This window comes from Sceloporus occidentalis, unplaced genomic scaffold (assembly GCF_023333645.1).
Source record: "Sceloporus occidentalis isolate IW3139 unplaced genomic scaffold, rSceOcc1.0.p SCAF_2, whole genome shotgun sequence".
NCBI lineage: Eukaryota > Metazoa > Chordata > Lepidosauria > Squamata > Phrynosomatidae > Sceloporus > Sceloporus occidentalis.
In genome coordinates this window covers 170,556,333-170,581,589 of record NW_028316982.1, presented here as the reverse complement: position 1 = coordinate 170,581,589, position 25,257 = coordinate 170,556,333, and the positions used below count along the sequence as shown (strand labels likewise).

The 25,257-nt window shown below is 40.0% G+C and overlaps 2 protein-coding genes across 3 annotated transcripts in view; one reads left to right on the top strand and one right to left on the bottom strand.

The window, feature by feature from the left end:
- Positions 1 to 3,676: 3,676 nt before the first annotated feature.
- On the bottom strand, positions 3,677 to 12,863 carry LOC149319313 (thioredoxin domain-containing protein 9). 2 transcript variants are annotated; one of them, XM_089511449.1, is made up of 5 exons: positions 12,617 to 12,863; positions 10,249 to 10,430; positions 7,839 to 7,957; positions 6,874 to 7,128; positions 3,677 to 5,489 (listed from the first exon to the last, which is right to left on the bottom strand). In XM_089511449.1, exons 2-5 carry the CDS (start codon positions 10,423 to 10,425, stop codon positions 5,372 to 5,374), a joined length of 669 nt encoding a protein of 222 aa, XP_089367575.1. In that variant the 5' UTR covers positions 10,426 to 10,430; positions 12,617 to 12,863; the 3' UTR covers positions 3,677 to 5,371. The 2 variants fall into 2 exon arrangements, with proteins under 2 accessions (XP_089367575.1, XP_089367573.1); XM_089511447.1 differs by having other exon boundaries at positions 10,249 to 10,458; positions 12,617 to 12,862.
- A 1,981-nt stretch (positions 12,864 to 14,844) lies between these two features.
- The window catches only part of EIF5B (eukaryotic translation initiation factor 5B), a 40,542-nt gene continuing 30,129 nt past the window's right edge, over positions 14,845 to 25,257 (top strand). Inside the window, exon 1 of the mRNA XM_089511446.1 lies at positions 14,845 to 15,021. Coding sequence (XP_089367572.1) covers positions 14,987 to 15,021 — 35 coding nt within the window. The 5' untranslated portion in view covers positions 14,845 to 14,986. The remainder of the gene's footprint in view (positions 15,022 to 25,257) is intronic.

Here is a 25,257-nt window from a genome sequence, read left to right as displayed (position 1 = left end):
ATCTGTCACTGCTCATATAGGCCTGTTACAGACAGCCAAAATAAAGCTGCTTCGAGTCACAGTGGAGGTATGGTATTTCAATGATGCATGCATCCTAAGAGTCCAGAAGTCACACCAAAGCCACGCTCCAGACTGCCATTGTTGAGCACCCTTTGGGTCAACCAATTACAGATCCATTTAACAGTTGCCTTGTCTAGCCCACATTTTACAAGCTTGTTTGCAAGAATGTCATGGGGAACCTTGTCAAAGGCCTTACTGAAATCAAGATATACTATATCCACAGCATTCCCTTCATCTACCAAGCTGGTACACTCGTCCCCCGGGATACGAACGCGCCGCGTTGCGAATTTTTCGGGTTACGAAGAAAAAAACATTAATTAATTATTTCCGGGTTACGAACGTTTCCCCGGCTTGCGAAAAAAGTTTTGGTGCTTTTCGGCGCTATTTCGCACCAAAACGCGGCTTTCCCCATTAGCGCCTATGGGGATTCGGCTAACGAAAGACTTCCGGGTTACGAAAATGGCGCCGGAACGAATTAATTTCGTAACCCGGGGGACGAGTGTAGTTTTATTCAAAAAAGAGATTAGATTCGTCTGGCATGACTTCTTTCTCTGAAACCCATGTTGACTTTTTGTGATTATGGCATTGCTTTCTAGATGTTTACAGACTCTCTGTTTAATGATCTGCTCTAGAATCTTTCCTGGTATAGATGTCAGACTAACTGGACGATAATTGTTGGGATCTTCTTTTTTTCCCCTTTTTTGAAGATGGGGACAACATTTGTCCTCCTCCAATCTGCTGGGATTTCTCTTGTTTTCCAGGAGTTTTCAAATATGATTGCCAATGGCTCCGATATTACATTTGCTAGCTCTTTTAATACTCTTGGATGTAGTTCATCAGGTGCTGGAGACTTATATTCATTTAGATTAACCAGATATTCCTGTACTATCTCTTTACTTATTCTGTGCTGAAATATCCTTATTCTGTCCTCTGCTCCATTATCCTCAGGTTGGGCACCCTTTTGTTTTGTTTGTTTTTTTATTTATATACCGCTATTCCAAAGATCATAGCAGTGAACAGCAAGTAAGCTAATTAGCAAGTAAGCTAATTTGCCCCCAACAGTCTGGGTACTCATTTTAGCGACCTCGGAAGGATGCAAGCCTGAGTCGAGCTTGGGCCCTTTTGCTGGTCTTGAACTCGCAACCTTGTGGTTTTAAGTAAATGGCTGCAGTGCAGGCATTTAACCACTGCACCACCAGGGCTCCTTAGTTTTCCTTTTCTGAGAAGACTGAGGCAAAGAAGGTGTTGAGTAATTCTGCCTTTTCTCTGTCCCCTGTTAACATTTTGCCATCTTCTCCATGCAGTGACCCTACCGTTTCCTTTTTCTTCCTTTTGCTGCGGACATATCCATAAAAGTCCTTTTTATTGTTCTTAACTTCTCTAGCAAACCTGAGTACTGCGCTTTAGCTTTTCTGACTTTACCCCTAACCAGGCTAGCTACTTGTTTGAATTCTCCTTTGGGAATCCCCTTCCATTTCTTATACATGTTCCGTTTAAAACTTAGCTCAGTTGAAAGTTCCTTAGTCATCCACCCTGGTTTCTTGAGATATCTCCCATTTTTTTTACTCATTGGAACTGTTTGAAATTGTGCCTTCAGTATCTCCCTTTTGAGAATCTCCCATCCATCCTGAACTCCCTTCTCTTTTAATATTTTTGACCATGGGATCACCCCTAGTATTTCTCTAAGTTTACTGAAATCTGCTCTAAAGTCTAGAATGCATGTCTGACTATGCCTGGCTTCACCTTTTCACTGTATAACAAACTTCAGGAGAACATGGTCACTTCCACCTAAGGATCCCACCACTTGCACCCCATTAACTAGGTCTTCCCTCTTGGTTAAGATCAAATCTAAAATAACTGACCCCCTTGTTGCCTGTTCCACCTTTTGGACGATGAAATTGTCTTCCAGGCAAGTGAAGAATTTGCTAGACCTTGAGGATTTGGCTGAGTTTGACTTCCAGCAAATATCAGGATAATTGAAGTCACCCATCACTACATCTCCTTTCTGAGTTGTGTGGTCATCTGTCCTAGAAAGGCATCATTCAATTCCTCCATCTGACTTGGGGGTCTGTAGTAGACTCCCACCATAACATCCCTGTTGTTTCCCTCCCCTTTAATTTTTATCCAGATGCTCTCCACCTAGCTTCCAGGGTTGATGTCCTGGATCTCTTCACTGATGTAAATGTCCCTGACATACAATGCTATTCCTTCTCCTTTCCTGTTTGGCCTATTTCTCTTGAAATGTTATACCCCTGTATTCCTACATAAAGGCCTACACCCAACATCACATTGGTACCCAATTGCCAGCATGTATGTGGCAGAACTTTCTTCACCTCCATCCTAGCCTTATTGCTGCCTGAAAACTGGCTCTGGAGGGTTTTGCAGACCATTGGAGCAGGTTTAGGGGGCTGTGGTGGGGAAACAGGTTCCCTCTTGCAAGTTCTGGTCTGCATGAGTAAATCAGATTACCACATCATGCATAGACAGCATGATTTTAACCATACTTTGAGGGTATGTTTAGGATGATAATAGGCTACATGGCATTCACAAAATTCTGGGCTCAAAAATTATTTTTCTTTCCCAGGGAGTGGTGTTTTGGTGCTATGTCAAAGGCAACTAAGACTGATGTACAAAGTGCAGAATGTTTGAGTCCCAAAGACAGGCAATTATCCTCCAGAAAAGTTGAAACTGAACCAGCATTTATAGTAGTGATTCCCCTAAGCAACACTACTGAAATAAATGTTCTGCTTCTCAATAAAAAAACACTCCCACTTAATAAAATTTAGATGTTATATAACAAATTAAACATACATGCCTTCTTGAGATACTGAAGGAAATGTGAGATAATTTAAAATGAACAAAGACAAAGGAGAATGTATGTTTTTGCTTTTGCTCCCTATTATATTAACAAAGCAGAATCAAAACATCAGTGGGGACTGACCTATATCTGCGTACCATCCCAATACTCTCCAGAGTGTGTATGTGTATCATTGGCACATTTTGATTGTAACCTAAGATAGGTATCCTAACCCTGCAGTACAGCTTAAATTCTTACTGAATGCTTCTACATGAACTCCGAGTCATTTATATACCATTTGGTAGAATTCTGGACTGCACCACTTTGGACTACATCCATCTACACACAATGGCTTGCCTCAGGAAAGTGTCACAGGTCTTTCCCTCAAAATGTTGTCTAGACCAAGGCTGGCTCAGTCCGAGAGCTCTCCTTCTGAATCTGACAAAAAGGGTGCAGATACATCTATGATAGAAGCTTATTTTTTCATCCACTTTTGTGGAACATTAATATGTCCCAGAATAATGTAGTAATAGTGGTCCCATACAGACATACCAAAATAAAGCTGCTTCGAGTCACTTTGGAGGTATGCTGTTTAAATGATGTATGTATACTAAGAGTCCGGAAACTGCACCAAAGCCATGATCCAGTCCTAAGGATTGGAGTGTGGCTTTGGCGCAGCTTCCAGACTCTTAGTATGCAAGCATCATTTAAACAGCATACTTCCAAAGTGACCCAAAGCAGCTTTATTTTGGCCTGTCTGTATGGGGCCAGTGCTAAAAGGAATGTAGCAAACTCACTTTGGAAAATACACAAACACTTGGGTATTAGAATTCAATTTTATTTCAATTTACACAAACACTAAAAAAATGCAGTTAAGAGAATAATATTGCTGACCAACTGTGCTAAAGAACCAGATGAGCCTTTCATGTCCTGTGATACCTAGTAACCCAGAATCTGATATATACTGAGGCCCTGCCTATCAACAATGCCTACTCAATGAACACACACTCAGTATCTCTCTCCCTCACATGCCCTCAATGTTTCTCTCCTGCCCCAAACTTTAGCTACTTTTTTGTCACCCTTCCACAATCATCTGTTAAATGCTCCCTTGTTTTATGGAAGCATCTTGCCCATGGCATACATCTAGCAGAAGGGAGATGCAAGGATATAGGGGTGTCTTGTTCTTCTATTTCCCCTCTTACAAAGAAAAAGAATAATATTCAAGCACAAAAGGGCTATGCTTGCATGGCATGACTGTACTATAGCTTTTCTTTTACTTATAGCTGGGAGGAGAGGTGATGCTAGGCACTTTAAAGAGTCAGGGCCCAGGCCAAAAGAACAAAATATCTGCACAAATTTGCATGTATTAACATAGAGGAAAAGTGAACCATTACTGGGTATGTTTTAAAATTTCACAAAAGGCAAATCCACCTACTTAAGATACTTGTCCAACCTGCAGAAAAACACATTTTAAATTTCTCTGCAATTCCCCCAGATTATCCCACAGTTGCCCCCTGAGTTGCATTCAGGTTGCAAAAACAAGCTTCCACTGGCATCTGCAGACATCTAGGGGTCTGGGTCATAAATTTAGGGACACACTGCCAATGGCTGAGGCCTAGTGGTGCCCTTGGTAAATTGAGGATGTATTTTCCTCAAAGATTCACAATGAGGCCCCAAGATCAAAATAATGTACAAGATGAGCACAGAAGGAATGTTTATTCACCTACCACCAAGATTACTTCCAAGGAACGTATAATTTTCTAAGAAGGTAGAGACTTCTAGAAAAAATGCCTATTACTGAAGAACAACCGTGCAAGGAATTGTATTAAACTGCATTCATATTGTCATCAAGAGAAAAAGCCATATCAATATTCACCATTATTGTTTTTATCCAGCCTTTTCCCAAAACACAGAATTATATTAAATAGGATCATCTGAATCACATTAAATAATTCTGTAAGTGAGGTATGCTTCAATATAATTTTGTCATTTATTATTTACTGATGATTCAGCTTTAACATGCAGTGTATACAGCTGGTAAACTTTTTCTGTTTGTTTGTTTTTTAAAAAGAGGCTTAGGTGGTTTCATAATGCGCAGTGCAATGTAGTGAGGTCAGGTATTGCCAAACTCATGGCAGTACCAGACAAGCAATGATGTTATTAATGCACTACTTCTAGAATAGTTTTATAACAATTCTTGACAGAAGTCCTTCATTAATATTTTGAAATAATATGGCTAAATGGCATATAGCACTAAAATGTGGATTAAAAGAGCTACCTTTAAATAAAAAGATGAAGATGACACAGTTAAAAAAAGGCTCAGACTTTGGCCTAGAAATGACCTCTCGAGAGGAAAAAATATTTGAGATTTCTTTTCGTGATTATATAAAACTGTTTTTTAAAAATGAGTATTATGTGCAAATGTTCTGAAAACAAACTGCATTGTAAAAACATTCTTAGAAATGTACCAAGCTGAAAAGAAAAGATGATTTACAAATATTTGTATTGTGATATCTAGTCGTCATCAGAATCTGAATCATATTTTTTCCCTCTGATTGATTTCTTATCAAGCTTTGTGAAACTGGTTCCAAATTTCTTTTGGCTCTGGAAAGGAGGATCCATTAGGTTGCCACTAAAAAAGAAAATAAAGATGTTAACACAAGAACTTTGTTGAAGTGACAACTCCCTGAAATAGTAGCTTAGCATGTTATAGTGGTCTGTGTGCTGGAAAAAGGAGTCTGGGTCCAAAACCCCACTTAGCCATGAAGCTGATTGAGTGCCCTTGGACTAGTCACCACCTGTTAGGCTAGCCTATCTCAGTGGATAGTTGTGCACATAAAAATGGGGAGGAACATCATCTACACTACCTTGAGCTTCTTGTTGGAAAGGAAGGATAAAAATTTATCAGATGAACTAAATCCAGCAAAATAACACCTCAAATAATTTTATCTTGCAGCCAGTCATGCAGCACACCCATTTTTACTGAAATCAAAACGTCTGCTTCCTGAAATCTTCATTACTACACCAGGAGCCATGGGTAAATTCAACTTCATATAAGTACGATCTATCCAGTGTCAAAATGTAGTTGACATCTAAAGTAAACAGAACTGGAGCTAGACTACAAGCTTTCTGATTCCTTTGTAGATGGCACAGGACCTCTGCAGTGTCCATCTACAGTGCACTGCCCTTTCAGGTAGATATTAGTAATTCAGACAGAGGTCCAAAATACACTGTAGAAATAATCCAGTTTGAATCCACATTAACTACCCTGGCTCAATGCTAGGGAATCCTGGGAACTATAGTTTATTATGGCACCAGAGCTCTCTGATAGAGAAGGCTAAATGTCTAACAAAACTACAGCTCCTAGACTTCCCTAGCATTGAGACAGGGCAGTTAAAGCGGTCTCAAATTGGATTATTTCCACAGTGTGTTTTGGACCTTAATCTCGTATCAGAGACTGAATCAAACTGAATTAAAACCAGTGATGTAAACAGAGCACTCTTCTTCAATCTAGCTATCAGGGAGATAAGAACGAATAATCTTCTATGTAGATTTACCCTACTTGTTCATCAGTTAAACCAACTCTTCTTATGTCCTGTCAGTTCACTTATTATGATGCTTTGAACAAAATTTCCTACAGTATTTACACACAGAAAACTAACTTGATAATGAAGTTCTTGGATGTGTATAGTTATTATGGTACGCTGAGCCTCAGGAATCAAACTTTTGGGGAAAGAAGGTGTCTGATAACAAAGAAGCCCACTAGTAGTTCAAAAATAAGAAATTCACTAAGAAAACGTGACTACAGTATCTATTTGGGAATATCCTCAATGCCTCCTTCAATTTCTACCAAGAAAGAAAAATAAAAAGTGACATCTTTATCAGGGTAAATTTTGTTCACTAATCTGAGTAGTGTACAGAATAACAACTGATATCCAATGTATAGACTGAGTTTCCACAGCCTTGTTTCTATGTCTTTCCAAAGTATGGATTTCTGTTAAAAAAAGTTAACTTACCTGTAGGTGATGATATCTGCACAACCTAATCTCCATTCTAAGGTCTCTGTGGTGAAGTCATCAGTATTGCCAAGATCTGTGAAACCAACTATATAATCCTGCGTTTTTCCATCTTTTACAAGTGCTAGTGTGGGAATTACTTTGATGCGAAGTTTCTCACACAGAAATGGAGATTTTTCAGCATTTAACTTGATAAACTTGGTTTCAATGTGCTTTTTTGCAAGTATTGTTAAGTGTTTGTCAAATATTAAGCATCTGTGGAAAGCAAAGCAAAAAAGTCAAATGGTACACAATGATGAAACTAGATACCAAGTCTCATTTTGCTTCCTTGAAAAACAACCTCACTCACAACAATACTTATATTTAACACATTACATTTTTTATATTAATGATAACATATGAACACTAAAGTCAAATATACATAAATTATCAAATATTTAATTAAAATGTAGATTTACTATCTCCCATTTTCTCTCTCCTTGATGCTATGGAGTGTAGACAATAAAATGAAATATTCCAAGTATTAACCCATGAGATATTAACATACTGTGGTTATAATGCTGCACTTGGTTTTCTGCACCTAAATTCTACTGAATTCATTAAGAATGTGGTTTTAATTCTATGCATACCTATTAGGAGGAAAATCCAAATTAAAAAACAAAACAAAAACAGGACGCATTTCTGAACATAACAAAACAAAAGCATTCCTATTTTACTTTTAATCCAAAATGTTCTAATTTGGTAAAGAAAAGATTAATCAGACCAGATTAATCTCAACATGCATGCAACTTACAAATGGGCAGAAATTCAAATCAATAGATTCAATTACTAGTAAAAGATGCACTAGATCAGATAATTAGACCTAAAAGATGGAGTTTTCACACATCTATTTGTGATTTCTTCAATGGCTAATCTCTTTTAGCAAGTATTTTGTACTATAAGATCCCACAAGGAACATACTATACCTGTAAGTTGTATCTCTGTAAAAGTGGCAGACCACATTTTTACTTCCTTTCACTTCTTGAAAAAAGTCTCTCTCACTAGGGATTTCCTGGTATTCTCCATGTCCTTTTGAAAGCCACTCCTATTTAATGCAAAAGATTAGCATAAAATCTCTAGGTGTTATTTATGACATGAGACATAAAGCATCCCCATACCTTATAATTTATGTACCACCACAACAAGGGCAATTCTATGATTCATATGGAGGCTTGTATGATTCCTAATCCCAGTGTAGGCCTTAGACTAGTAAAGAGACAATTCTGAAAGTACAAATACATTTTAATGGCCATCGGGCCTGAAGAAGAAGAGCCCTCCCTCCTTGCCAACAGTTATCTTTTGGCCTGGAAGAGAGTGAAAGAGCAGGCCCAACGCCATTGGGCCTGGCCTCTATTAAGAAGCAGAGCCCTCCCTCTAGTCTATCTGCTTTGGTCCAGGCCTCAGAGGGAGAGAAGAACTGCTGGACCTGATCCCCTTCCCCACCACCATTCTCTTCTCCTTTTGTGTTGTGTCTTTTTAGACTGTAAGCCTGAGGGCAGGGAACCGTCTAAATAATAATAATAATAATAATAATAATAATAATAATAATAATAAGCCACTCTCAGAGCCTTTAGGGCTGAAGGGCGGGGTATAAACACCGCAAGCAAATAAATAAATAAATAAATAAATAATGGCCAGTACTGACTTCTAGGAGGTAAGCTACCAGTATCAACATACGCATGTTTCCTTGGCAGTTTAATCCTACTTTACTCAATGAGCTTTACTCACAAGAAAGAGTGTCAAGTTTAACCATCACATATTTGTTTACATCAGATATAGACATGCCTGACTTTCAGACCTTTTTGTATCAGTGGGTAATTCATCTGCAGTGCAGGAAATGTCAGCTATCAAACTAATGTTGAAATATTGTTTTGAGAAACTTTTCATATCTGTCTTTTTGAAACAGACACTAATGGTTTGCAATAACTAGTAACTGAATCATATGAGGGAAGGCAGCCATGCTAGTTTGTTGAAGCAGAAAACAACACAGGGTCTTGTGGCATCCTAAAGACTAACAAGATGTACCCAATGGAGAGGGCTGGAGTCCTTAAAGTTTATCTATACCAGTCATTCCTAAACTTTGGTTTTCCACATATTTTGGACTTCAGTTCCAAGAATTCCTGACTGTTGGCCAAGCTGTCAGGGTCTTCTGGGAGCTGAAGTCCAAAACTCATGGAAGACCAAAGTTTGGGAACCACTGAATGTGTGATTATGGCAGCCATAATTTATCAGGACATCACAGGGATTTAGGCCTTAGTCCAGGGGTGAAACTCTTTTGACAGTCCAGAGTTTATTGGACTGCAAATGCTACCACCCCCCACTATTGCCTATGCTTACTAGATCCATTGGGAGTTATAGGACAGCAACATTTGCTTTAACCTTTAGATACCACAAGCATATTTGTTGTTGTTAGCCTTGGGCTGTTATCTATAACAAGTTTCAGTTTTCTGAGTAAAACTTTCACTATACTTAAGCCTCAGCTATACATCTCATGTCTTCTTTTACTGAGGGGGTAGTTTAGACGTGCTCCATATTTGGACTTTTTTCAAGTAACGTCTTATACATACCAAGATCTAGCATTCTGGGTCATACAAAAATCAGTAATAATGTTGATACCACTTTCAACCACTTTCTTGAAATCCTGATTTGGCATATAAACCTATTTTCCAATTAAGTACTTTGAAAAGACTGGAAAGTCAGCTTCAGCATCTAAGCAGAAACTATTCAAAACCCCAAGTGACTGGTAACACCACCTCACAATTCAATAAGCTGTACACAGTACTAGCTAATGGGCATATCCCATGCATATTAATTTGGAATGAAGTCCTACTGAGTTCAGTGGGGCTTCCTTATAAGTAATTATTAAGTTACAATTTAAGGCAATCATGCTGAAAGTATTGTGAAGCTTCAGATTAAATAATCAACATTTCACTCCTAAACACATCTGCATGAGAGTAAACTCACTGAGTTCAGAATTTATCTCTCAGTAAGCAGGAACAGGATCAAATTCCATGAGTGTAAAAACACTTCAAATATCTTTTCATCCATAAGCTTATTTTATAGGTTGATGTAAGTTTCATGTCAGTTTGCTTCCCATCTTTGTCTAAATAATAGTAGGCTATCATGTTTTTGTCAAGAGTTTTAAGTTTATGGAAGCAACATGTGAGAAATTACTTAGAACAGGGGTAGAAACCTTGGTCTGTGTAATGTTTTGAACAGTAAATTTCACAGGCTTCACTGTGGGCTAATGGGATCTGTAGGCCAAGGCATATGATTGGCCAGCCCTGACTATTAATATATAATATTGTATTTTTAATCACACTAAAGAATGGTTACTTGTTTCTGTTGCTGGGCTTTTTTCAGTGCTTCAAGCCTTCTTTGCTTTAGGATTTCCAGTTCATCTTCATCCACTTGGTCAAGTTTCTGTATTTCGGTATCAAGTTGTTCTTCTACAATCTTGGCTGTCTGAAGCATCTGAGCTTCCAGAGTTTTTGAAAACATGTCAGCGGCCATTTCCCCTGTATATCAACAGCAGAAACGTTAAATCTGAAAATAAAATAGGTTTTTAAGTCAGAGCTAGTTACCATGTATTTGCACTCACTGATGAGTTACAGATGGGGCCTTTGGAGATGTAAGTCAATTCAGCCCTACAGACCTTTATCTTTTGGAAACCTGATTGTATCTGTCTCTTCTGCTACTATGTTAAATAATGGTAACTTTTCAGGAAGAGGTTAAAAACTCTAGTTTTTGGTGGTAATACTGTACTGTCTCTTGGTCAAGTAGCTGAGGAATTTTAAGCAAGGGGTATTAGAGGATCTGGTTGCAAATATGTCTAGGTTATTTTTATTATTAGTTCATGGAAATACATTTAATTTCTTAGATGAACCTTGGTAACCAGTGAACACTTATATAGTGGTTACAGTGGTATAATGGTTAGGGTGTTATACTGGGATCCAGGAGATCCAGATTGTCATTGAGCCTTGAGACATTACTCTTGCAGCTTCTTCCTTCTCAGAACATGGTTGTGAAAAAGATGGTGAGAGTGCTACATAGACCACTCTTAAGGGGGTATAAAAATGTAACTAATGAACAACTGAGTGAACAAACAAATAAACAAGCAGACAAACAGCTATTGCAACCTCAAGATGTGACTAGAGGAGTTCAAATTTCCTATTTTTTGTTGCTGTGTGCCTTCAAGTCATTTCCAATTTACAGTGATCACGACCCTATCAGGGGCAAGATTTGTTCAGAGGGGTTTTTGCCTTTGCCTTTCTCTGAGGCTGAGACAGCGTGACCTGCCCACAGTCACACAACGGGTTTCTATAACACATTTCACATTAAGCTGCAAAACTTCCATAAATTCGTCATTCTTCACTGTGTAAAGCACATTCCAGACTCACTGGTTAAAATCGGTATTACTTGGGTTTACTGTAAATCGAATATATGCTCAACGATTTTCTTAAATTGTGCACTGCATGAGAAGAGGAGGAAATCTGCATGACTTCAAAACATAAGCTCATATCTCCTGCATTATTTAATATGGAATAATCTGCTTCCATGCTGCCAGTCACACAGTTTTAGAAAGCATACTATACTAACATATGACTTTCAATCAGTTAGTTCTGCATACATTTAACAATATTGCCGAGGAGGGGAAATGCTTGGACTTCATCATCTAAACTGTCCCTTCCAACCGACAATTCTTTCTCTTAGGCCCGAAACACATGGGCAAAATGACGCAGCTTCAGGCTGCGTTGGGGGTGTGCCATTTACGTGGCCTGAAGCCACGCAGAGGCTGCGCCACTTGCAAAGAGCCAAGTCAAGGACTGTGGTAGCAGACTGGAATGGGACTGGGGATGTGTGGTTGCTGGCATGAGAAAACATGACTCACTGGAAAAAGCAATGATGTCAGGGAAAGCGGAGGGAAGTAGACCATGGGCCTGAGGCTACAGGGCCTGAGCAGAGGGAGAGGAAGGGGGGCTTGGAGGCACCTCATTCACAGGGCTGCCATGAGTCAACATTGACAACATTCCTCCAGTGGTCCCCAAACTGTGCCCTTTAAGAGACTGTGGACTTCAGCTCCCAGAAGCCTCAGCCATGTTGGCCAATAGCCTGGGATTCTGGGAGCTGGAGTCCAAAATCTCTTAAAGGGCATAGTTGGGGGGCCACTGCCTGAGATGTTTACCACACTATGCTCTTAAAGAGCTACTATTCCAGTGTGACTCCTCTAGCAGCCTCCTGTTGCATGCTGGGATTGGCAGTTTTAAGGAGCCTGAGAATTCTAAATACCCCTCCTTAAGACTGCCAATCCCAGCATGCAACAGGAGGCAGCTAGAGGAGTCACACTGGAATAGTACCTCTTTAAGAGCATAGTGTGAGAAACATATGAGAGCAGCCACATTCCCACACTGCACTCTTATAGCGCTGCTATTCCACTGTGACTGCTCTGCCTGCCCCTGTTGCATTCTGGGGCTTGTAGTCCAGTGAGGCCCAAGAGCTCCTTGGCTGAGAATTCAGTTAAAGTGGAATGGCAGCGCTACAAGACTGCAGGCTCCAACTCCCAGAATCCCATAGCCTTGAGCCAGAACGTGCTAAAGTGGTGCCAAACCGGGTTATCTCTCCAGTGTGGAAGCAGCCCGGGGGCTCAGAGCAGAAGCCCAGGAGAAGCAGCCCTGTCTGCGGGAGGAAGGAGCGCGGGACTCACCGCAGGGAAGATACAGAGCCCTCAGGGGAAGAAGGGGGCGACGAAGCCCCTAGCAGTGCGAACACCGGATGAACCGGCTTCCTTCCGGATCCGCGGAGGGCTCCCTCCAGCCCTCAAACCCGCTGGGCGAAACGCCTCCGAGTCTTTGTTTGGGGCGGCAGTTAGTCGTCACGCGCCTTTGTTGCGCATGCGCGCTCCAGGGTCTTATTTTTCCCAAGCTTTTTCTTTGGCGCAGAAGTTAGTCATCATATGCCCGTATTGCGCATGCGCGGTCCGGGGTGTTGTTTTTTCCCAAGCTTGCTTATAATCGACGCAGAAATTAGCCGTCACACACCTTTATTGCGCATGCGTGGCCCACGGTCTTGTTATTTCCAAATTCTTTCGTATCACTGTTTGGCGCAGGGGTTATTCCTCACACCACACGTCTTTATTGCGCATGCGCTGTCCAGCGTCTTGTTCTTTCCCAAGCTCTGTTCTTATTATTATCATTAGCATTTTCTATGCTTAGGATGGAGAACTAATGCAGTTTTTTGGCACCGCTTTAACTGCCCTGACTCCATGCTAAGGGATTCTGGGACCTGTAGTTCTGTGAGAGATTTAGCCTCCTCTGTCAGAGAGCTCTGGTGCCACAACTAACTACAAGTCCCAGGATTCCACAGCATTGAGCCAGGGCGGTTAATGGGGTGTGAAACTGGATTATTTCTGCAGTGTGGATGCAGCCAAAGCCAGGAGGGCAGCCTGAGAGTCACGTTGTCATGTTCACGATAAGGGGGGGGGGATAGGGGCCTTTACTGAGGCAGATTGGTAAGGCCTGTAGTTTGGGTTGGGAGGCATGAAGACTACATGGACCAGAATGCAATGCGCCAGGGAACTGCTTCCGGTACTGCTGCAGAGCTCACCCAAACTACAAGAACCAGAATACGCTGCGCTTCCCTTTGACAGCTGACTGGGAATAGAAGAGACGTCTCCTCTAATTCTGAGTAACAGGAAACCGATCCAGGGGCAGCCCTGTTGGCTATACAGCAAAGTGCAATATCCTGACCCCAAACCCACAAAGTAGTGAGAACCAAAATGCACATGATACACGTTGCAAGCTTCCCAAGCTCCGCTGGTTTCTTCTGTTGGTGAAACAGATCACAGCAGAGTCAAAAGTATAGCTTTACTCAGCAGAGTCAGAAGTAGTCATTGCAAAAACACAGCAATACGGTTACTAGGTACAAACAAGCTTAGCAAAAAATAAACATAGCATAGCTTCTTGCATATCAATATGTTCCCCAACTCTAACTAGTCTCTTACAGCAGTTATAGTCTGCTGATTGACTACCACAGTCACCTGGCCCGATTGGCCAATTGCTCTACTAATGTACAATGCAGGCTTACCTAACATGGCTACACCTGCCATTTACCACACCTTCATCCAGTCACAGCTTACAATGCAAACTGGCATACCCTGACATCTTCATCAGGGAAAGGTGTTGCAAATCGTACAGGAGAAAGGAGGAGGAAAAGATTATTTCCCAGCCATCTTCTTTCTTTCAGTTTGTCTCCAAGGTGCTACAAGATCTCTCTACAACGTATAATAATGGTCCAAAACACATTGCAGAAATAATCTAGCTTCAACTGCCCAGTCTGCCCTGGTTCATTGCTAGGGAATTCTGGGAACTGAAGTTTTGTGAGACATTGAGCCTTCTCTGTCAGAGAGCTCTGGTGCCACAGCAAACTACAATTCCCACGATTCCTTAGCACTGAGCCAGGGCAGTTAAAGAGGTCTCAAACTGGGTTGTTTCCACAGTGTGTTTTGGATACAATGTGCATTTTGGTTGGCCCCATAAAGGTATCACTGTTTTGTGGATTTCGGATGATCCTGTACTTTGCTATAATATGGCCAACTCTGCTATCCCTGGACAATACAGTACAGTAAACATGCAGCAGGGCAGCTGTGTTGCCATTCAGCAAATTCAAGCAAAACGGTGTCAGTGTCTGGTGGGTTTTTGTTTTGAGTCCAGTACAGTAGTAACGTGCTGTTTCCAAGATGATCCCCTTAGTCAGCATTAATCCCCTTCAGCTTCCGCTGCTGTTCCTCCTCCGGCCAGAGGGGGCAGCATTCGACTCCTCCCCTCCTCCACAGCCGGCTCCTTCCCCCGCGCAGCCGCAGTGTGTGTCTCCGTCCGGCTCTTCCTCCCATGCGGCGCAGGAGCCTGTGTGGCTGGCTGTCTGGCTGCGCATGCGCCCTTGTTGCCTGTGGAGGGGTAGCTTCCTGGCCTCGGCCTCTCCGCTGCTTCGTAGGTGCCCTGGGTGCGCGCGCCGCGTGGATGTGGCTGTGGCTGGCTGCGCGAGACAGAGAGGGCCCTGAGGAAGGACGGTTGGCGCCATGGGCAAGAAGCAGAAGAACAAGGGCGAGGACAGGTATCCCCCCTCCTCCTCCTCCTCCTCCTCTCTGACTTAGGCTGCGTCCACACTGGAGGAGGCATAACCCGGTTTGGCACCGCTTTAACTGCTTCTTGGCGCAAGGCTATGGGATTCTGAGAGTTAGAGTGTGTTGTGGGGCCTACAGCGGAGCTTTGAGGCTGAGAGAGTGTGACCCCTCACCTCTGTGGCTGTCCATGGCCCCAGCCTATATATATAATATGTATACGTGTATATTATATATGTATATATACACACATACCATATATACTATACACACACATATATACAATATATACTATGCATACATACATACATATAATATATTATATATATATATATATATATATATATATATTATACATACTATATATGTATATAATATATATGTATATACATATATATACTATATATTATATATACTAAATATACTATACATATATATGTGTGTATGTGTATAATATATATTATATGTATATATGTACAATACATACATATAATATATATATATTATATATACTATATATTATATTTACTAAATATACTATACATATATATATATATATACACACATTATATAGGTGAGTGTGTATAATATATATTATATGTATATCTGTACTATACATACATACATACATACATATAATATATATATATATATATATATTATACATACTATATATATTATATATACTATATATTATATATACTAAATATACTATACATATATATATACACATTATATAGGTGTGTGTGTATAATATATATTATATGTATATCTGTACTATACATACATACATATAATATATATATATATATTATATGTACTATATATTATATATACTAAATATACTATACATATATATATATATATATATATATTATATAGGTGTGTGTGCGCGCTCATGCATGTGTGTATATATATATATTATACACACACACATTTGAGGGGGAGGGAGGCTTGTACATATTTGAGGAGGAAATGGAGGGCATTCAAGAAGAAAATGGAGGCTGTGGCCAAACAAGAGCTTGAAACCATTAGGAATGTTAAGGTAATGCTTCTGGGTCAAGGCTCAAAATGGACGATTTTTTTTGGAGCGGGGGGACTTCTCAGACCTGGTGAGAAGATGGAAATGGAGGACACATCTTCGGAAAGGAGGACGTGCCTGGCCACCCTGGGTGCCACAAGTTGTAGGACTTTTGAGAAAAATGGAGGACACGCAAAACAAACAGCTTCATGTATATACCGCTTCATACTGAAGTAGCAGTGTCTAAGCTGTTTACGACTGTAAGCTGATTGCCCCCAACCATCTGGGTCCTCAAAACAGCTGGAAACACTCCTAGAAATGTGAATAAATAAAATAAAATAAATATAAGCATAAAATATAAATAAATCCATGCTTCTTAGTCAGGGTCCAGATGGAAGACCTTTGGGGATTGCTCCCAGGCATAAAGGGGGAATGGAGGACATGTCCTGGGAAAGGAGGACCTCTGGCCACCCATGGCTGGTAGTGCGGAAGCTTTGGGGGCCCTCATAGCAGCCCCTGGTTGCAGCCCCTGTTCTTTCTGATAAACACATCCAGGGGAGCTGTGTGGGCCCCATAGCAAAGTACAGTAACATCCAAAATCCACAAAATGGATACCTTTATTGTTGCTGTGTGCCTTCAGGTCCTTTCTGACCTGTGGCAACCCCCTGTTACACGGTTTGTATTGGTAGGTTTCTTATGAGGGGGGTTTGCCATTGCCTTCCCCTGTGGCTGAGAGAGTGTGACTTGGCCATGATCACCCAGTGGGTTTCTATGGCTGAGCTGGGATTTGAACCTTGGTCTCCAGAATCGTAGCCCAATGGTCAAACCACACGCTACGCTGGCTCCTAATAGAAGATGTATTTTGTGCATTTTGGTTGACCCAATGAAAGTATGCCTGTTTTATGAATACTGGATGTTACTGTACTTAGTTTTTACTTTTGTGTGTGACAGAGAGACTGGCTCCTCCTCGCTTTTCTACTTCCACCCAGAGCCTGTCTCCTGGAAGCAGAGGACTCTTCCCAAAATGGTTTCTACACAGTCAAGGAGGGGACAGTCTTTGGGTGACCGGGACCTCTTTGCCTCTCAGCCCTGACTGCCTGGTTCACAGTGACGCCCTGTTTAATAATAGGTTTCTCAGACTGATCCTCAAGGGGTGCGTGTGGATTACTTACATGTTTGTGATTGAGGCTTTTCAGGCTGCAATTGCACTGCAGAAATAATCCAATCTGACATCACTTTAACTGCCACGACTCAGTGCTGTACAGTTCCCAGAATTCCATAACACAGAGCCATGACAGTTAAAGCGGTGTCAACCTGGATGATTTCTGCCATGTTGATGCAGCCTCAGTTGAGTTAAAGGGACCTGGAAGCCATTTCAATGCTTCAGCAAATCCATGAGCACTGTCTCAATTCCAAAGAGAGGGAAGGGCCCAACTTTTCAGAGTCGGATGTAGGAGGCATTCACTAAAACTGAGGATAGCAAACAACTTATTCATACTCATGTTAAGCTTGGTCACTCGATTCTTAATGATCACATTGTTGAAGGTAATTGCAACTGGCTCTAGAGGAATATCACTGTGGAGTCCTTTAACGCTACATAGATATATACAGTTATTATACTACATTAACTGCCATAGCTTCATCCTATGGGAAACCTAAGATATGATAGAGGTATATATCATTTATATGAAGAGGTATTTATTATTCTCACCCTGATAGCTTTACTGCCTCACCAAACTACAAACCCTAGAATTCCACAGGATGCAGCCATAGCAGTTAAAGTGGAATTACAGTGTTATTTATACAGTGGGCCCTCCACGTTTGCTGGGTTAGGGACACAGGACCCCTGTGAAAGTGGAAAAACCACCAATAACTCCTCCCCACTATTTTTCTTACCTGAGAGAACATCTCCCTAGGAATCTCTAGGTTTTCCAGTGCAACTCTATGGTTAACCCCTGCCAGAATTGTGCTGCAGGACCTATAAAAGGCTAGAGAAGTATGCTCTCTAGGAATCTCTAGGTCCTCCAGTGAAACCTTTGGTGAAAGTTGGCCATAGAATTGTGCTGGAGGACCTAGGGATTCCTAGAGAGAATATATTAATCAAATCCATGGATAATCAAATCTGCAAGAAGGAAAGCTGCAAATGTGGAGGGCTGACTGTATTTGTGTAGTGTGAAAGGGTCCCAAGTTTCCTTGTCATAGCTGTATACCTTAGGGAACATTTCTGACTGAAAATATGTTTTCCACAGGATTGGTGGTACTGAGCCAGCTTGCCTCAGTCATGAGGATTGCATCAGTCTCTGCTCTGTTGCTGTGCAGAACTCACCATATGCTTGACTTTTTGTAGAGAGCAATGATGCCCTATATGTCACAGCTGCCCCATAAACTCAGCCCCTTTATGGTTGATGGTGACATATTAGTATTGATGGTTAGGAGTAAGATGGTGGTGAATAAAGTATAGTATCCATCCATCATTTTATTTTTCCTAGACTGGGATTCAGGGCAGTTTACAAAAGACAGAAAATTACAGTAAAAACACATATAGTTAAAAATATACAGAAGTTGAGATTAAAACAGTAAATTAACTAACAGTAGAATTAAAGCCGTTTCAAACAAAGATTAAAAACAGTACAGCACCAAAAAAGCCCTTCTCTTGTTAACAATTCCCAAGGCTTGTTGGAATAGAAAGATCATCAGCTGCTGCCAAAAGGACAGCAAAGAAGGAAGTATCTTAACCTTCCTAGAGGAGTTCTAAAGGCTGGTAGCAGCCCTAGAGAAGGCCCTCTCCAACTTTCTCAATAAACATTTCTATGAAGGTGGTAAGAGAGAGAGAGAAATACGTCCCCTGAACCTCTTAGAGCTTGGGTAGGCTTATATTGGAAGGTATGGTCCTCTAGATACCCTGGACCAGAGCTATCTATATACCAAAAATCTGTTGGTCAAGATAAATGCCTCAATGGGGATGGCAGCATAGAGCATGGGACTGAAAGATGATCGAGCAGGTTGTTGTCTGTATGGCATAGTGGTGGGGAAAGTTGAGAGCATGGAAGAAAGTATTTGGTAGGTGCTTAATGTTGAGAGCAGCCTGCCTGGTCCAAATGTGTTGGACATCAGCTCTCAATATTCTGAGCCATGTTTGTACTCTGGGGATGATGGGATTTTAAGTCCAATATAGTTGGTTGGTCAGGTTGCAAATGGCTGATGACAAGACAGCTGTGATGGGACGACATCTTTCTACATTACAACTAACTAATGGATGTGCTGTTTCTACTTTGCCAATTTGATGATCAGAGAAAAATTGATTTGCTTGCTTGGGAACAGGAGAGGATACAAGGGACTGAAATACAAACAGTTTTGCTTGTTCATCATACCTTAATTTTACCTAGTGATTTAAAAGTGATTACTATAAAAAGACATAAAAGAATCCAGTAGTACATTTGAGATTCACTAGGAAGATGAAATTTCTAGCATAAGCTTTTTGGGGAATGTGCCAGAATGCTTCACCAAAAATGCCACCTCCAAAACCACCCAGAATTGTCTAGAAATCTATTTCTGGTTTTAAAAGAGACAGGATTTTAAAAATGTTAGACAGAGGGAAATTTGCAACTCATATAAAATGTGAACTGCCCCTCCTGAAGGCACCTGGGAAAGGAAATTCACCTCTTTAGTCTAGAAAAGGGAAGCCTGGAGGGGTTGAAATTCTCAAAACAGGGGCTTTGTGGCTCCAGGATGACCCTTTGCCCAGTTCTAGAGTATGGACTGAAAACCAATGAGGTTATATTATTTGGACTCAGAAACAATACATACAATGATAATTATGATCCTGAACTTGGGATTTCTAGAGAAAACTAAAAAAAATATATAAATAGTATCTCAAAAGAATAAATACCAAACTAATAAATACTGTATTAAAATAGCATGTGACGGTGTCAAGGATTATGAATAAGTGTCAACAGTAGTGTAGGCTTTAAACACACATGCTCTTTACTGTGTAGTTGTCATTGTCATCATTCTGGGCATATAACAAACACTTGGTTCATCAATGTACTAACCAGGCTATAGGGCAATGAAACAATACTGCTGATGGACTGGGCACAGAAAGGGAATGCTCAGGACAGGATGTAGAGCCTGTTTTAAGTTGTACCATGTCTTAAGACATGATGGCAGCACCATGTTTAGACAGCAAGACTTCTTCATAGGCTTATTTCTTTCAGGAACCCAGGAAAGAGCAGCAGAAACCCTTAGCTGTTATCTGTGACGCTTGAGAGAATCTTTGCAGTGGAAGACTAGCAGGTGCTCTCACTGCTGCTTTGCTTACAGATAATGCCCTGCTTTTCCCTGCACTCTCCTTGTGTTACATTTGTTTGGTCAATTATGGTTTTTTTTGACACTATGGGGATGTGTGCAAGGCTGAATTAAAGCAACTTGAAGGGAACTAGTTTGTTAATTGGGGAGGTGGTAATATTCATTATGAGATGATGTCACTCACTTTTGAGCTGCTAACAGCCACCACTAGAAAAACAACAACCTCAGCTGAGTAACTATCAGGCAATGTACAATGTACTATTCTTGGCCAAGGCATTCTTAGATGCCACTGATTATATCGATTTGTAGCAGTGTGGTTTCCAGCTCAGTATGGGGGTATTAAAACTGTCTTTATCTATTCTACTCATTAGATGCTAGCAACATTATACTGGTTTCAGTCTTTTGTACTAAAAAATATTAGAAGGTAATACTGGAAAAGTTCTGCTCTGCTCATGGTTGCTGACTTATAGGTGCTGTCAGATTCTTTTTTTATATACCATAATGTTAAAGAGATACATGAAAAACTTGGTTGCCTGGGAATTTGGGATGTGGGGTCATTAGTATGTTGATAATGTCAATTCTGTTTTTCCTTTTTGTGTGACCCAGTTGTGGAGTTATCAATGAGTCGCCACAGGCCTTTTTTCTAAAGCTCAGAGTAGATGTTTGGGATAGTGATAAAATCAGTGAGAGCATATAACGTGAAGCTTCATGCAGCCAGAATGGGGACTTTGGTGGATTTGATTATTGGGTGGAGGGAGAAGGGGAGCCTTCTGTTGCTCTAGAAGTGGCCACACATCACACTCACCCTTAAAAGTCAGGTTTGGATAACTCCTGAACCACGCCTCCCTTCTAGTGCTCATGTGGTGATATGGCAGTAGCCCTGAGTGCTTTTATACCAACTTAAATTGGCTTCTTCTCTTGAACAAATAATAATCATTTGTTAATGTTCTAGTGCAGGTATAGACAATAACCTGCTACCCAAATGCTTCTTGCAACTCTTGGCATAATTTAATATACGATAAGTGTGGGGGTCTAGCAGAAGCCAAGCATCACAGAAGAGGGGAAACAGGAGGAGATAGAAAAAGTAGAGTCGTTAGGCTGGGGAGCCATACATTGCTGGTACATAGCTTGTAACACATTACCTCATCCCCAAATGGATGTGGCCTACAACACAGAAAAGGTTCTCCATCTCTGCTCTCATGAGTTGCAGATAGACAGCACTACTCTTTGTTCACAATTGCTTTTGGAGAGTATTTGGAAACTACGAAGAATCTCCAGTTCAGACTCACTTGCTCTGGGATTTCAACATTTGCATTGTGTATCAGTTAGTTTCTGAGTCCAATTCAGAATACTGGAGCTGACTAAAACCATGTCTCTGGCTGTTATGTCACACAAACTTTCTGATCCCATAGAAATCTGGCGAATATGTGGATCATTGTGACCTGCTGTGTGTATTCCCTTGCTGTCAGATGAGTGATGACAAGTAACAGGTCATCCCATCTGAGGAAATTGTTTTTAAGCTTTGGGAGACAGGCTAAGATAACATTCTTATTTGTAAAGCCTTTGCTAAGGCTTACTTTCCTTTTATTTGCTTCTTTACTAAGTTTTATTTTTGTTCCTTGCTGATTAATATTGGTCCAAAACACACTGCAGAAATAATCCAGTTTGAGATCATTTTAATTGCCCTGGCTCAATGCTGGGGAATTCTGGGAAATGTAGTTTTATACAACATTTAACCTTCTCTGTCATAGAGCTCTGGTGCCATAATAAACTACAGGTCCTAAGATTCACTAACACTGAGCCAAGCCAGTTAAAGCAGTCGCAAACTGGATTATTTTTGCAGTGTGTTTTGGATCATTGTGTTGTTTATTGTGTTGTATTCTGAGCTCTTTCTTTTCCTTTGATTTAAAGGTAATACTCAAATGTTTTAAATAAATGCTGACAAAATTGACAATGTTGACCCAGGCATTTAAACAATAAATAATACTTTTTATTAGCATAATTAGCATAATTCAGAATTTTAAGTCAAAGGTTTTAGGCTCAGTATTTGAAGCTTCTGATTTGTTCCAGTCTTCTAAAGTCCATAGAGAATAAAGTATGTTTCTTTGTAGTCATCAGAACTTAAGATTTATGTAAACAGAAAGATTTTTAAGTTCAATTACTAGTATATGTGCATTTTCAATCATGAGATGTTTTCTTTCATATGATAGAGAAAGTGGAAGAAAGGAAGCAAAGAAGGAGCTACAGATTGTGTTGCACCATGATATGCAGGCCTTTGTGCAGGAATAATATGCTTGACAAGCACTTAGATTGTATTTCTGAACATTTAGGTTTTCAGTATTGTGTGACATTTGAAAGTACATTAATATCAAATCCCATCTTTCAATTTTTTCTGTTTTTTCCCCCATACTGGGGGCCTCAGAAAGAAGAACAAAAATAGACAAAACCTGTCCTTTCCATCCCCTTCTTCAAAATGTCCCAGAGCCTTTGCATCTCTAGGGAGAAAATAGGAGAAGCTTATTTTCTTGAGGTGATATACTGCACAAACAGTAATGAAAGCAGGCAATAACAAACAGCTATATTACATCAATTAACTATTTTATAATACTTTCAGGGTTATGTTAGAGAACTGATACAACAATGGGAGTCCTAGAAAAGCCTATTACAGTCGGCCCTTCTTATACATGGATTTTTTATACACGGATTCAAGCATACACGGTTTGAAAATGTTCCAAAAAAGTATAAATTTACCTTGATTTTCCATTTTTTATAAGGGACACCATTTTGCTATGTCATTATATGTAATGGGACTTGAGCATACACAGATTTTGTTATACACAGGGGATCTTGGAACCAAACCCCAGCGTATAACAAGGGTCCACTGTAATCTATCACTGTGTGAAAATAATATTTGTTTTGTTGAGTGTGTTAAATGTAAGAACTGTGTTAATGCCTGTGACAATATTTGGGAATAGTTAAAAACTATTAGAACCAAACTGGTGAATGGTTGTTTTAAGACAGTTACCTTCTAAAGCCAAATATCTTGCCAAGAAAAACCCATATAGATTTGCCTTAGGGTTGCTATAAGTCGGAAACAACTTGAAGGCACAGAACAACAACAAACTTTCTTCATGTTAAACAATACAATTGATTGCATCTTTTTCTAGAGCACTCATGGCACAATGGAAAGGCCAAGCTACTGGTTCTTATAGCAAGTGTTAAAGTAAAGTACTTTGTAGCAACTAGAGATTTTAAGATATGGAGATTTATGTTTTCAGCCTACATTCGGTGCTTAGGTTAACAATATAAAAATTAATAAATGAAAGTTTTTGACTTCACATTAACAAATGTTGTTTATTTCACTCGAAATATTTATTCATAACGTTCTGAATTCATGAGTGCATGAGTATGAATGCTAACTTCAGCTAGTTAGGATTTGATAAATATTGATGAGGTCAGAATTTATCTTTGTTGCCTTGCAAGTGAATATGCTGCATATTAATTTTCTTTGTGCAGTTGGCTCCCAGTTTTTTCCTAGTGTGTACAGCGCTGTGTAAATTTACAGCGCTTTATAAATAAAAGTTAATAATAATAATAATAATAATAATAATAATAGTGCAGTTGGCAGTCACCATTGGACCGGATATGTTTCAGGACAGGTGGAGTGCGTAGGAGGAGTATATAAAATGGATAGAGATAATTTTTCTCTTTCTCTCATAAAACAAAGACCTGAGGTCAGTGAAACTGAATGGTGGTAGATTCAGGAAAAACAAAAGGAAGTACCTTTCATACAGTCCACATAAATAGGTTGTGGAATATTGTTTCTTCAAGGTGTAGTGAGGTTGGTAGTTTTAAAAGGGGGATTAGACAGATTCATGGATGACTATATACCAGGAACAGAAGAGGGATACTCTAAATGTAAGTTGTTGGGAACAACATTTGAAGGGGGCTGTTTCCTTGGTTCTTAGTAATGTGGTAAGCTATTGTAGTAAACAATAAACTGGTCTAAGTAGGCTTTTGGTCTGTTCTAGCAGTGCTCTTATATTCTAACTTGGAAGTAGTCTTGACTGGAATGCTTCTGAAGACAAAGGGATGCTTATTAAATTTGCAGATGTTTATAAAGAAATGCTGTGATTTAAATTACATCGTCCCAGAAATGTCAAAATATAAACTTCAACACTGAAAAGAATGCACTTTGAAGGGACCATTTGGAGATCAGGATTGTTAGATGTAGTCTTCCAAAACCAATGTTGTACAGAGCTGATGTATCTTAAAATTTAAAAATAATTGTTCCCCATAGAATCAAACTCAACTATTTATTTGAATTACATTGGCCTAATTCTAAGCACCCATTATTCTACTTTAACTGCTATGTCAACATCCTATGGAATCCTGGGATTTGAAGTTTAGGGAGGCCCAATTCTAAGTGCCTTTCCCTAAAATGCAAATCCCAGGATTCCATAGAATGTTGCCATGGCAGTTAAAGTGGAATAACAACACTATAATCATGTAGTGTGATAAGACTGCAGTTGTTAGTTTGAACTAGAGTAGGCCTATTGAATCAGTTGCTGAATTGGAAATCAGTACATCATTGGGTCCAGTGTAGGTGGGACTAGCCATTAATTTTATTTTTTCTATGCATTAAGATAGATAGATAATAGAAAATAATTTTATATCTTCAGTGACAACATATTGATATAGAATGTATTTTGGAGTGTGTGCTCCTTCAAGTTGCCTGCTGACATGTCAACTCTATGAATTTCATAGGATTTTTTTTAGTCAAGGAATACTCAGAGGAAATTTGTTGTTGCTTTTCTTTAAACTGTAGCCTACAGTGTCTGGCATTCTTTAATAATTTCCTCATGCAAATACTAAACAGGCCTAGGCCTCCTTAGCTTTCAAG